This window comes from Chanos chanos, chromosome 10 (assembly GCF_902362185.1).
Source record: "Chanos chanos chromosome 10, fChaCha1.1, whole genome shotgun sequence".
NCBI lineage: Eukaryota > Metazoa > Chordata > Actinopteri > Gonorynchiformes > Chanidae > Chanos > Chanos chanos.
In genome coordinates, this window is record NC_044504.1 from 13,297,338 (window position 1) to 13,312,535 (window position 15,198).

Genomic DNA, 15,198 nt, shown 5'->3' on the forward strand with positions numbered 1-15,198 from the left:
GAGTAGGGAGTAAGAGCATTCTTATTCACAAGTTGAGATGGAAAGTTCCACTCTTCCATTTCCTCAGTTTGGGGAAGTCCAGATGGAAATCCACTCACCAGAATTTACATGAGCATAGAAGACAAGCTCTGAGCTAACAGAGCAGCCTTTACTGGCAAACAGTATATACACACACACACACACGCACACGCACACACACATGCACACACACACACACACACACACACACACACACACACACACACACCTCTTTAAACTTACATTAGACTTAACTACTTTCTCAGACCCAAGTAAACCATTCAACGGTCCTAATAAATATTTATTTAGCTTCAATCCTAAAAAACATGGGAAGATAGTTACAGTGTGGTGTTTTTAGGCCATGGCCATAGTGGCGCTTTGCAAATACACATTGGGAATACTCTGAACTGAAGGCTGAAAAAAACCAAACCTCTAAATCCCCTTTGTGAGGTGTAATTTGTACTTCTAATGTGATTGGTCTTTTCTAATTTCATGGCTTTTTAAAATTTGTGACGTTACTTCACCTCCTAGTGGTCACTATATATTTCACTATGTTACTTTCTGTGTAGGCATTATGTCAATAAACAGGCTAAACAAAATAAGATAAATTAAGTTAAAAAAGATATGACAGCTACAGTTTCATTCATTGAGTTTACATACATGTATACAAACAGGCTGTGAAAGAGCATATCCAAATTTGGTCAAAATGTACCAGATAGGCCCGCATCGACCACAGAGGAAAAATCACAACAAAAGTTAAGCAAGTATGTTGTAGTGGCGAGTGAGTGAGATGAAATGTTTGGGTTTGCTGTAAAAGAGGGAAAGGAGAATTACAGTGCAATTATAAACTCAACAAACTTGGCTTATTATGTTACGAATTTAAGTAATGTATCAGTAATGAATCCTAAATCAAACTTCAGTCTCTTTTGTTTTTATTTCCTGGATGCATATCCAATAAAAATACTCAGGACTCTAAGAACAAAATGTCTTGTCAAATTTCCGTTTATGACTACAGTGTAACAGTAACAGAACAAGTAATGTTTTATCAAATCTAATTTAATGTATCGTAATCCAAGGTAATCTAATACTGCGTAATCTAAGATAACTTTTTGCATATAGTCTCTTAATGTACACAGAAACGTCAGCTTGCAAAACTTAAAAAAAAGAAGTGACAATTACCCTCTTAATTTATATTAAAAAAAAAAACCCTTTCTCTCTTTTTACCTTTGAGCAAATAATCTCACTAAAACAAACCACCTGGAAATTTAAAGAAACCTCAGAACAAAACTGTTCATGTTAAACCCCCAGGAAAATTAGATAGATATGGGTTGAACCCCACCTGTCTGGTGTGAAATCCATATGCAAAATCCATCAAAGTCGTATTGTGAAGAGAGTGACCACTTTGCCTTATTCACTTAGAGTTGCTGCTCCATTCTTTTCCAAGCTATCCTCTTTTTTCTCTTCGGGTTGGCTGGTTTGGGTTTCTCTACCATGTCTCTGCTTCAGATAAGCATTGAAACGTTCCAGGAGATCAATGGAGTGGTTTATGAGCAAGGCCAGCCAAGCCAGGCCAAAGAATATCCAGGCTCCCAACAGACAGCCATACCACTGAGGGTACACCAGGTCTGGATTGTCATCTGCCAGATGAGATAAAACAAACATGTGTGATTAATGCAATAGAAAACAGTGTAATAGCAGACATCAAATGGACCACTTCATTTCACAGAAATCTTCAAAGAAATTTGTCTAGTAAGTGGATTGTGACTTTCAAGAACCCAACAATAATTTTGTGAGTGATGTGTGTGTGTGTGTGTGCGCGCATGTGTGTGTGTGTGTGTGTGTGTGTGTGTTCCTACCTGCAACATAGTCTCCAAAACCAATCGTGCTGAGTGTAATAAAGCAGTAATAAATGGCCTGTGCATAAGTCCAGCCCTCATACTCTTTAAACAACAGCATAGGGACCACGAAGCACAGAAAGGCTAAGATGACAAATGACACCGTGTGAATGGATACTGGGACACAAGTCTAAAGAGACAGGGAAAAGCAATTATTACTGACATGCAAATACAAACGGAGAAAATTGTTTAATAACATCAAGCCGATATACACGAACATTCAGCAAATACCATCGCTCCATTTGTATTGATCGCATGTAATGTCTTTTAAGTTCATAGAACTTCCAAACGGTATTGATCAGCTGTCTGTCACGTATCCACATGTTCTTTGTTAAGTGTCACATATAAATGCCTCACATAAACGAAAACTCATAAAAGATGATGGATTCTTACTTTACGATTGGTCTTTTTCATGATGAAGTTGCACAAGTTTCTTTCAATGGCCAGCATGTACTTTCCCACTCTGTTGAGGACAACCACATTGAGTGGAATGCCAAACAGGGCGAAGAGAACACAGAATATTTGGCCCACCATTGTATTGGGACTCATATTACCGTAGCCTGTGGGGGAAAAATACATATTGAAAAAGAATATCCCCCCGTCCTCTCTCTCTCTCTCTCTCTCTCTCTCTCTCTCTTCCTTCTTCTCTCTCTTTCTCTCACTATGTCTTTTTTTTTTTAAATTTCAGTCTTACCAATGGTGGTGACTACTGTAGCAGCAAACACAGCAGAGCTGGTGAACTTCCAGAAGTTATCTGCTGTTTTGTTCACTTTAAGACTCAGCCCGTTCCTTGAAGCTGATTTGACCAACTAAAAAAAAAAAAAAAAGCTTAGCTTAAGTCATTAATATAGTGCACCAACACATCACAGCACATAATCACTCTCACTGAAATTGAATAATAGCTACAGATCTCCATTATTTTCTGTACCCCAAATGTTGCACAGTTATAGTTTTTCAGGTATTCATAAAGTTGAATGAAAGGCAGGAATCTAAAGCACACTTGGCAGTATAGCTACTTTAAGCATTGTAAAGGTATGGACAGGACTTATTAAAAATGTTATATTTTTATATTATGCTGTTGTAAGGTAACATGCTGTTTCTGATTTCCCATAAGAGCCCATAATTTTGATTCTGTGTCAGTAAATGGAAAGGACCCCGTGAATACAAAATAATTCAACGTATCAATTTCAGGGAAAAAGCGACACACTTTTTCATACTGGGTTCTCCAAAGAAAGGGCAACATTTGTCACACCCTCAGTTTGCATAAGACACACAGAACATTGTTACTTGTTATTTCAGTCTTTAGTCAAATCTGGAAATGTTGAACTAACAGACAGGGTGTTTGTGTCATCCATTACAGGAAAATGAAAACAATAAACTCAGAATGAATGCTTTCAAATTCGTGTTGTTACTCGAGCTCCCAGTTTGATTTCAATGGTTTGGCTTTACATTCCACTTGGCCTATTTTATTTTTTTCATAATGTAGCTGAGTGTGGTCATTTGACCTCTAGGTGTTAGCTCACTCTGTTCTCTCTGGCTAGTGACACTCAGGACATGAAGAAGCCACCGTTTCAGTCAGAACATCTCATCATCAGATACCTCATGGTTGTGTGAAAATGCAGCTATTGACCCAAGTGTTATGTAAAATGTCTTGAGTGGGAACCAGACAGTTCTGACACCCAGACTCAGCATTCACACACATCTTCAGTCTCTGTGCTTCCAACAATTTCCTGACATATCAATCCAATCCCTTACGCAACAGTAATTCATCACATATTTAGCGTTCTCTGGTGACAGGTGGAGCACAGAGGAGTCTAAAAAAAATTAGATCAACGCTGAAACGTTCTGTTACGGTTTGTGGCCTTTGGGCTGGATCATAAGGAAAGACATCTATTAAATACAGACCTAAACCTTTCACTGATGTACTTAATTGCCTTTTTCGTTACACGTCTGACCTCATAACATCTGGTGATGAATAATATGACATTTGTTGAAGTGTTTGAAGTTAGACAGATCAACAGATTCAATCAAAATGATACGTAGTTTTGGAAATCTGTCTTTCAGTCTGCGCATGGACCTCCTTCTCTTTATAATCTTTCTGTCTATGATATTCTCTCTCTCTTTGATATCATAGATGTCTCACCTGTGCTATCTCATCCAGGCCATTTTGGTCTACGCAAGAGTACAAATGGAGCAGCCTCTCCTTCTCTTCCATGAGTTGATAGAGGTGCTCCTGAACGGGGCCTCCCTCCAGTTTCCAGAAGACCACCCCTCCAATCAGGACATATGTCACATAAATCGCACCAAGGAAGAGGATGGAGGGCAGTCGAGCTGCCGTGAGACATCTGCAGACTTCACTTGAACACCGGGCAGCCATATTTCCTACAGAGCTTTGTTCCCTGGGTTGACTTGTAGTCACTAGCTGTTGTAGAATGGCAGTTTTGGATGTTAATTTTACTGTGTTTGGGTGACAGGCAAATTAACCTTGCCAACAAAGCACTTCGTTTTCAGGCTGTAAATGTCCAACATGCAAATGTATAATGACTGCATGAATCTTCCTGATTTTTTGTAGTGTTTCTTGTTTTAGTTTTTTAAAGTATTCATAGCACTATATATTTTTATGTTGTTCTAGGTTGACTTCTTAGTAAAATTTCCTGATTTTAAACATTTCTCTTTGTTCATGACAATATCTGATGAATATCTGATGATGAAATTCTAATATCACAATATCATTGCCACCATCTACATGCACATATGCACATCTCCATCATTCTCTGTAACCATATATAGCCCATCTATAACCTCTCTGGAGAAACAGGACATCATAACAACTGTTAATCGACCAGACGTGTTTACTTTGGGCCTCATTGACAAGTCTACAGCCTTTATCAGTGCTCCACACACAAACACACATAGACACACAGCCTCTGAGCCCAAATACACACACACATGCACAAACACGCAGGCGATAATGCACATATACGCATGAGCACACACATAAACGTGTACACAGCCACACGTATACATATGTACATAAACATTACTATAAGCACAAAATTCAAACATTCTTACATAATTAATTTTTGAAAGCTATCCAAGTTGACAACACGAAAAGGTAATATTTGTTTTTTTCCGTGAAAAAAAAAAAAATCAAATAAGGTTCGCTCGGTGACTGTAGTCTTTTAATATGTGACCTCGACTGTAATATTATAATGTTTTATGCTTAAAAGCTAAAAATGTATTCACAAATGTTTTATATCTCTTAAACAAAAAGGTAAACAGTAAAAGGATAACAGACAATATGTTCTAATACAGAAATCATTACTCCCATACATAAACATAAACATACACTTCAACATAAACATAAACATCCCCTGAATATTGACAGATTTTAGTAGACAGTGTCTTTTACATTTCATCAAAAACATACACACAAAACCAAAACAAGTTTATTTACCGATCTTCTCTCTGATATAATGGGTTAAAGCATAAGTGAAATTAGTAAAAAAATGTACATAAAGTCTTAAAATGACTGTCTGCTTGTTACTACTGTTGTATGCACCTTACTGTCTCTCTATAAACAAGCACACAAATATTTAACTTACATCTCTTCCCTAGGGTTTTTTGCTGTTGTTGTTTGATTGTGGGTTTTTTTGTTTGTTTGTTTTTGTTTTTTTAGGCAAAGCTTGGTACAGCTTCATCTGAAGTAGCATAAACAGAAGTTGTGAGGAGAAAGCCTGTTAGGGAACTCTGATTTTATTACTGTCACGTATACTGAAAGAAGTTTTCATTTGAGAGCACAACATTTTAAGACTCAGTACACCTCTAATACTCTTAAAATATAAGTCACTCCTAGACTCTCTGAACAGCCTTCTGACAGCCTTCCTCTTCTTTTCTTCTGTAGGGAAGTTTTATCTCGTCTGTGACATTGGTTGAAGGCTCTTTAAGAGCTAGAATATTTTCCATGACCTTGGTGCCGACATTAAGAATGAGGGCAAGCCAGACCAGGCCAAAGATTATCCAGACACCTGCCAAGCTGCGGTACACAGTAATGTACTGTTTGTCTGGGTCAGTACCTGAAGAACAGGAGAGAAACCCTCTATTTAAGCATCAAAGTTTAATCATTTTTCAAAATACTTACTGACAGTATGACAATATGACTATATGACAATGTTACAATATGACTATCAGAATGACAGAGCATAGCTTGAGTGAGTGGTTGTTCAGCCAAGTATCACAATGGTGTCTCAGCTAATATCCAGGAGGTTAATTTTTCATTTTTCATGTACTCATAGAAATCTTTTGTAGTGATGCTAATGCAGACTCACCAACTACATAGTCTCCAAACCCAATGGTGCTGAGCGTTATGAAAGCATAGTAGAATGCTTCACAGTACGTCCAGCCTTCCACATAGCTGAAGGTCAAAGGAGGGATGACCAGGAATAGAACACTGCCAGTTATCAGGAACAGCCCAACCACCAGGACCTCAGCAAATTTCTGAAGTGAGTAAAACAACATGGAAAAAGAGGTCATTAGTTGCAAGTATTGATTCACAAAATGTTGATGTTCCATTACCAGACTCAGAAAGGGAACATGTCTATCTGTTATTTATCCAAAGTAACAACCACAATTAACATGGCACCCTCTCAAATTTAACTGTTAATTCTGTCTGTCTAGCTACACTGCAGTCACAGTCAAAGGAGAGTAAATGCTTAATCACATCATAATGTCTCTATAATCGTTGGTGTAGGACACGTTTGCCGACTCTGTTGACTGTGTTTACTGGCTTTATCTCATTTTGGCCCCCTTAGTTCCTAATTAGGGATTATGCGTTTCAGTGTAAAATTTGTTCTAGTGATTGGAGGGTTTGTCCCTGGGAGACCTATCACAACACACAAAAAAATTCAATCAAAGACAGAGGCTGATTCACCAACCACTCTGTTGTTTGTGTATACTAGAATTCCAGTGTGAGTAACTGGAATAGGCATATAAATATACCTATGGATATGTGAATATGTGTTTTCAATATATACTGAGTATTTTCCAAGCAAACGTTATAGCTGCGGTTGCAGATAAAAAAAATAATAACACAATATAACTGTGCACGTTTTTTACTGTACTATGCATTAATCCTTAAAAAAAACCCTAAAATTAGAATTAGCCTAATATTGTTCATGGTGACTTTTCAACCTGTTTGTAAGGCCCTTGCAGTCCAGCACAGAACAGTACCTTCCGCGGTACGGCTGAGATCACGCCCCGCTCCAGGCGCTGTAGGTGAAGGGTCAGGCATTTACTCAGGTGGTTGAGAAAGGCCAAATTTAGAGGGATCCCAAACAGAGCATAAAATACACAGAAGACCTGTCCTGACATGGTACTGGGGGAAAGGTTCCCGTAACCTATGAGGCAGAATACGGCATAAGTTAACGACCTACACATACCTACACATGCTGCAAAAAACTGACCTAATTCTTCTTTAGTGTTGTATTCTATTGAACACACTTGATATGTTCATGTAACATACTCAGGACTGGATGACTAAGTTTGAAAGTTCTGAACAGCAAAAAAGTTTCTGAAATTCTAAGATATTTAGACCTTGAAGGACTTCACTGGCACTGATGAAAATAAATAAATAAATAAATAAATAAAGACAAAACATTTTCTGCTTCCTATAATGTAAATCCAAGAATTCATATGCACTGTCTATGCTAATATCTGTGTGCTACCCATAGGGTGTCACAGAGTCCAGCCCAGAGCTCATCAAATGCTCAAACATCCCAAATTGTTCTGTTAGAGTGATATATTACAAAGAAACTTTTGAAGTGAAACAGCTCTTTGGTTTTGTGGGGGAGGGGGGGAGGGTGTCTAGGAATGGGGGTTAATGTAAAATTTAGGAAGTATCAGTAAGAAAGGAAACAATGGAAATTGTAATGTTTGAAGAGAGGATTTATAAAAATCACCAATAGTAGTAACTACTGTCCCTGCAAAGAAAAAGGAACTGCTGAAGTCCCAGTTGCTTGGATTAGTGGAATTTCCAGAGGGATTCACCCCATTTTCCCAAGCATCCAGTATCACCTATCATAAAGAAAGCAAATACACAGAATACCGTCATCATATAAAAAAAAAAAAAACTGATAGTGTTTTAAGTCTGCAGAGAACTCTTTGCACTGACAAATGCTCTGATGTATTTAACAGCTATATTTGAAAATGTGACAGTTTGACATATCATATTCTACAAGGCTTTATAACGAGTAAAATCTGATTTTTGATTGGAAAAATCTAAACTGAAAATTTTAGCTACATAATGGCTTTAGTCACTGATACTGCATCCTAATTTCATCATTTAATGATGCTTTTGTCTCCTCCAGATCCAGATCCTGTTCCATAGAAGCAGCGCTCTTTGTAAAAACATCTGATTATGGCTATGATCTATAGTGAAATTGGGGAAAATACAAATCACGACTGAACTTCTAACATGTTCCTGTGATTTCTTCAAAGACGTTTGGAAATGAACGTCTGAACAAAAAGCAAATGCCTATGCCTAACTTCATAAGCTTTGTCAGAAACTTTGGTTGATCAATTTTTGTTGAGGTCATTTGTGTAGGACACTAACCGTAACAAACTTTTCCAAAGCTGGTCGGTCCAGACAGGTGTAGTTGGCCAGGAAGTTTAGCTTCTCCAGCTGAAAGTGGTTCCGGTTGTTGCTTTCAGCCTCTCTCTCCAGCAGCTGAAAAATTGTAGCTCCCAAAAGCAAATATGTAAAATACGACAAAGTGAGCAATGCCGTCCAGCTCACAGTCATCTTCTGAATCCAAGCCATGAAACCAAAAGCACGGGGAAGGATAAGCCGCTGAGCACAACAGAGGGCTATAGCTTGAGTCAGAGGAGAGAGTTTTTAATGGACAACTGAAAAATCAGCTTGTGAGGGAGGTGTCCTGAAATCAGATTGGATTTGTTAGTGATGTCCGCAGCTTGAAGGATATTACGACTGGTGCTTCAGAATCATTACCCATTTCTGCAGATTGTCCATCTCTGCCAGTGCTTGTACAGGTGTCTGACACAGGCAACAGGACAAAAAGAATGCCCAGCACTTTCAACTACAGATGTAGATTCTCCTAATCTTTACTAGTTTTGTTTGCATAAATCGCAGGTACTAGTTCAAATATGTTACTGTTCTATGCAGTCCACCTAGCAATGCATGATGTGTAGAGTGAGCATAAGGAGAACAGGCTTGCTGTGAGGGGGGATCTTTGAGTAGCCTGATTGGTCAGGAGGTCAAATGGGTGTTGGTCTCTTAGCACTGAGCATATATGACAATGGTTCCTGTGACAACGGCTGCCTGTTATTCCCATAATTGAAATCACTTCCCTCTACACACACACAAATACACACACACACACACACACACACACACACACACACACACGCAACCTCAGTTATCGACAGTAAGGAGGCAGGTGCTTCATCAGGTTAGAAGAACATTGGTTAATATTTTACTTGACGGTGAGGGATCACTCAAGCACATAGAATTCAGAGCACCAGTACTTTATCACCTCTTGATTGTGCTTTTCCCTGTGGAGAACGTTTCCATTACCTTAATACAACAGGGTCACCTTTGAGAAAACCCCCTGGCATGCGGCTCTGTAATTGTTCCATAGAAGAAAGAAGTGAGCAGTGGTGCGTCTCATGTTTTAAACCACTGCCGGTTCAAAAAAGAGGATATGCAAGTGGAAATTACAGTAGCTTCCATACAGTGCTAAAGCTGCTTTTTATTGTATTTTTATGCCTGTTTTCCTATTATTGACTCTTGAGTGTATTCTTGATGTCAAATTTATCATTTGACAGTGAGTGTAGTAGGCATATGTATATTTTTGTGTTTTTCAATAGGTTTCGTGATTGTCAAGGTTTTTTCTCATATACTTGATACAGTATAAAAAGGCTTCCGTCTGCCAGCTCTGCCAGACAAATCAGTGTTGCGTGAGCATTATGAATTGTGAATGACTACTGCACTTATCAGCTAAGCCTTCCTGTGGGTCCTTTGCAATGGTCTCTAAATTCTCCTTTATTTATCTGATTTATTTGTCAGAGGGTTTTTAAGATATTGCCTTCATCCATTTAACTTCCATTTTGACAACATTTCTAAACATTGAGATTGGTGGCTGAAAACCCTTAGAAAGTTGTTTCAAGACGTTTCATGTTTTGAAAGAGTAAATAAATTTTATTTTCAAATTCTCAGCTATATGTGCAAAGGAGCTCATGGCTATTGAAAACCAGTACAACAACAAAAGAAAGTTAATTCTGAGGAACAGTTCCACCCCAGTATTGTTTTTACATGAATAACTGAAGCCATAATAGGTAGCCCTGTGAAATCCAAATGAGCAAATTACAGTAAGCTCTCAACATTCGCGGGGGTTAGGTGCGCAGGACCCATGCGAAAGTGGAAAAAACACAAATATCTCTAGGCCCTCTCAAGCCTTAACTCTTAATACCTTACGGTCGACTTGGCGACGCCGTAATGGCGAGCAACCGCAGCAGCTGACTTCGCTGCACGAAGCATATCTAATAATTCGACCTGTTCTTGTAAGGTCTTCACTTTCTTTTGCCTCTTGGGAGCTCTTTTAGAAGCACTATGCTTTGGACCCATGATTGGAGTTGATATTTTATTTCACTTTAAAGATTCAAAAAGTTGCAAGAAACGCGAGATACACCGTACACTGAGAGACAAAACACACGAGTGAGGCTGGCTAGTACCAAGACAAAGAGCGTGGCATCCCCGAACAGAGTGCATAGTTCGCAGTTCTTCAGCGCACTGAAACTTTTTACAAAATTTAACGTTTTATAATAAATTTGTGTATATATTTATGGTAGTAAATGATAAAATAGATTAACAATACATATATTTTATGCATTTATGACTCACTAAATGTTTTCTTTACATTTTCCAGTCTACACGCATCGTCTGTGATTTTTCGCAGTAGGCTGCAAAACTCCAAAAAAATTTCCATTAAATTATTGATGGCAAACTCATGAATAATCAAATCTGCGAAAGTTAAACCCACAAAAGTCCAAGTTCGACTGTAACCTTTCTGGGCCTTAGTGATCACCCATAACAAAAACCCCAAAAAACACAGAAATGCTTGACCTGGATGGATACCAAAATTTTGTATAATACTGACTTTTTGAAACTGCTGATCATTATGTCTGTGATGGACTGGTGACCTGTCCAGGGTGTTTCCCCGCCTTTCGCCCTATGAGCGCTGGGATAGGCTCCAGCACCCCCCGCGACCCTAATCAGGATAAGCGGCTTAGATAATGAGTGAGTGAGAGTGAGTGATCATTATGTAATAGAACTTGCAGAAAAAAAATAGAAACTGGCTCAGCATCTGTTCACTTAATTTCTTCACCTCATTTGCAGTGAACTTCCCTAAGACTGAGCTGAACTTAACGAGACAGCTTTGTTAAGGCAGATTTATTTTAGCTGAATTTTATTTAAAAGAGTGAAGTAAGGAGGTGTGGAAGCAGTTGTAAAATACACATTTTGGGGAAGGGGACATAATTGGTTAAACAAAAAGAATATCTCTGTGTAAAGGTGGGAAAGTATAAAAGTATGTAGTTTTCCATTTTAAGTGTAAAATATAACTTATTAGCTTGGCTGCCTGTGTTATCTTGCTGTCTTGTGGAGAATGTGACTGACTTGGAAGGAGCTGAATCTAAGCAGCAATCCCTGGGTTTGTGTCTGTGAGTCAAGGTAGAAAGAATTGTTTAAGTTAGTCCTGCCCTCTGAAAATGCTGAGCCGTATTCCAGAATGCAAATCTCTCTCCAGCTCCTCATCTATAAAACAAATACATTTGCAGGCATGCAAAAATGCAGCATTGCAGTGCAACTCGATGGCATGGCCATTTTTGAATTAACACTTCAACAAAAATCAAGGTATAAAACAAAAAAGGCTAGTTTTTGCTCAAAGAAAAGAAGACAACACAGAACAATCAGCATGTCACATTGATGTGCCTAAATGAAGGACTGAAAATATTATGTGAATTTCTGATGAAATCTAATCATGGCATTGAAGAAGAAGCTTAACTTGGATGTGAGATTCTTTGACATTCAAACCACTGCGAAGCAGCATTATCTCTCATTCACCAATCCATCAGGCTACAGTTGCTGATTGGTAGGTAACACTGAATGCCTGGATAGATGACAAACCATTTGTAGACTGTCAGGGTCAACACTACCATTGACAGACAGGTTTATAATGGAGCAATGCTATAAATGACAAAGTAAAACTGATAGTGTTATCCAGGTATGACTTTTATTTTGAGCAAACAAGTCATAAAATGTCAGAAAAACAAATATGGGACATCACTCGATCGTTCATTAAACAAGCCAGGAATGGCACTGTCTGGGCGAATGACATCCGACATGGTTAGCGCCAAACGATAGCTTGTGAAAACATTTGTTTAGCTCACATGAGTGCCTTCACCACTGATTCATGTCAAACCTTAGGTACAATCATGCTCCTCCCAAATTACCAGAAAATTTTACATCTATCCTCCATCAAATTACCAGTACAATCATGGATGACTTAATGAGATAAAAAGGCTACTTGACCACCCCCCCCCACCCCCCCAGATTATGAAAAACTCTGAAAAATGTGTCTGTCATTGTTTCATTAACAAACAGGGTTAGACCCTCCTTCACATTTTAATAAATCCATGCAGATTTATAACTGTGTAGATTTATACACTGTATAAAAAACCCCAAGAACAACAGACAGTAAATTTGTTTTATTTCATCAAGGTTTGAATGAATATCTACAGATCGTGGTACACTTCAAGAGACTGTGAGGGAGACTATGTCTATGCCAACATGCAGGACATGTCATTCTAAATATTAAAGACTCTTGTTTTGAGCGGCTCCTGAAAAAGAGAGAAAATCACCTACATTAGATAACATTCTGAAGAGTTTCATCAAAATTAATAAATATATGAATGAACAACAAAAACAGCATACAAATGATGAATAAATTCAAAAGATGTTATTATTATTATTGTATTATACAAATAAATGGGCCCTTTTGACCACATACAACATTAAGGTGGCAGTAAAGAGGTGCTAGCATTGGTTGTATGGCTAGTGTGGGTACATCGTTAGTCACTGGGCATAGTGCACATTATTTGTCAAAGCTTATCTGAAATATGGTTGCTGTGGGAGGTCCACTGGGTTTGTGTAGTTAAGACGCCTTATTAAACTGAAGGGTCTGCTGTAAATGTTGATGGTGCTTCTTCAGCACACTCTGGCCTTAACAGTGTTTAAACAGTCTCACTTATGCCTTTCTGCTCCAATGCTTCTCATCACCATTAATAATACCATTTGTTCCGTCTCTTTCTCTCTCTCTCTCCCACCCACTCACACACGATGCTTAATAATTTGTTAAGCGAACATGAGAACTGTTGTTATGATCCGGATATTGTTCTTGACGTGTAATTTGTGCAATTTGGTTTTTTTGTTTTTTTTTTCAAATAAATTTTCTATTTTGGCCATGAACTAACAACAATTTCTGGAATAAAATGGCACAAAAACAATGTGAAAAACCTTTAAAATTGTGACATATCTACTGGTTTTCATCATTTCTGGTTCATCGTTATCGTTTTTCCCCCCTTTTCCTTTCAAGCAATCTCAGGAAACCCTCCCTTTTCAATCATGGTAGCGCTGCTTTGCACATCAACCACTAGGGGACAGTGATTACTTGACTATGCTCTCACTATATAGACGAGGGAGACCAAACCAAAGATTTAACCTCTCTTGCCTTTTCTATCTCTTACTCTAGTATTGCCCCTTACTGATCAGCTCTCTGAAAAACAGCTATTTTCCAGACCAGATCAGCATATGACAGTATTGTAAAAAGAACGTAATTCTTTGTTTTGTGTTCAGAACTGTCATCCATCCCGACAATCACAAGAATCCTTGAAGTTAAAATAAATAAGCGCATAAATAATTAATTTAAAAGGTATGACCATGCAAAAAATGCAATTGTCTCAAACAAATTACACTGTCACATTCCAACGTATTCCGTTGCATTTGTGTCAACACTGGTGGACTGTGTATCAGTGTATTCCACCGTCTCCCTCTAGGTTTCCAAAAACGGAGAAACACACCCCAAACCAATCACTAGTGGTCACGCTGGTTTGGTAATCAATATGACGGCTGCTGATTGGTTTACCGACATATTGCGGGACCAGATACGACACGCGACTTAAGAGTACAAACTTGAAGCCACTTAAACTCATGAACACACGAGAGTAAGTGCCTCCCTGCAAAAAAAGTTTAGATAAGAACTTCTATAATAACTACGTATTTAATAGATCGATGGAATTCGTGTATATAGATCCCTGCTTAACGTTTTTTTAAAAGCCTGTCTTCTCTCCATAATTCAGCCTGACTCTGCTAAAGCGCTGCTAGCTTTCTTGCATTTTGCGGGTATCTCACTCACGTGTCCGTCGACTTTTTTTTCTCTTTAAATATAGGATAGGATATTTAATATACACTTGATAACGCTTAATTTGTTCGAATTCATAGTACCCCAGCAGTAAGTACTACATACCCCATCGAAACAGTTAGCTAAATGCGGCGTTGCTCTGTCTCAGCGGATAAGCTTGGCCTGCGACAACTGAACTGTTTGAACGAAACTAGATAGATAACCTTACACAGGATCAAACACTTTACTCTGAATACCATGTGTTTCAGACCAACAGATTTGGTTTGTCAGTATGTGGAACACTGGTCAGGCCAAAGCTAGATTGGCGGTATCCAACTCTAGACTCAGACAATCTTGCTTTGTCGGTATTTATGTCCTGTGAAAGCATCAGATGAAGATTTAAAGTAATGCCTTCTCTTTAGTGATTGTCAGGAATAGGTCAAAACACAAAAGTCCCATCGCAGATGCCAAACAGCACATATGTGCACGAAGAGACAAGGATTTCATTGAAGCTCGTTTCATCAGCGCATCGAAAGGTAACTGCTTTTTAGCCACATACGAGCTCTTTTGTGATATTAATGTTTCAACTTTGTATGAGAATTTACCATGTGAATTTCTTTGTCTTCAGGCCGTGGGGTGTTCGCGAAGGCACACATTGTGAAGGGGAGTTTCATCGTAGAGTATAGAGGCAGACTATCAGAGGCAAAAGACCGAGCTGCCGACGCGTTTACGTTCTACTTCAAATATAAAGGCAGCCGGCTCTGGTACGTTGCATTAACTGACTCACTTTATATTGTTTGTATGTTCACCCA

The 15,198-nt window shown here is 38.5% G+C and overlaps 2 protein-coding genes across 2 annotated transcripts; both read right to left on the reverse strand.

Moving 5' to 3' along the window:
- Positions 1-1,425: 1,425 nt before the first annotated feature.
- Positions 1,426-4,290, reverse strand: LOC115823320 (potassium channel subfamily K member 17-like). The gene is made up of 5 exons (XM_030787368.1): positions 4,057-4,290; positions 2,608-2,722; positions 2,307-2,473; positions 1,875-2,043; positions 1,426-1,655 (listed from the first exon to the last, which is right to left on the reverse strand). The coding sequence occupies exons 1-5, from the start codon at positions 4,288-4,290 to the stop codon at positions 1,426-1,428; spliced, it is 915 nt and encodes a 304-aa protein (XP_030643228.1).
- A 1,475-nt stretch (positions 4,291-5,765) lies between these two features.
- On the reverse strand, positions 5,766-10,554 carry LOC115823322 (potassium channel subfamily K member 16-like). Its single transcript, XM_030787369.1, has 7 exons — positions 10,405-10,554; positions 8,920-8,964; positions 8,524-8,760; positions 7,871-7,985; positions 7,143-7,309; positions 6,242-6,410; positions 5,766-5,989 (listed from the first exon to the last, which is right to left on the reverse strand). The coding sequence occupies exons 1-7, from the start codon at positions 10,552-10,554 to the stop codon at positions 5,766-5,768; spliced, it is 1,107 nt and encodes a 368-aa protein (XP_030643229.1).
- Between the last annotated feature and the right edge of the window lie 4,644 nt (positions 10,555-15,198).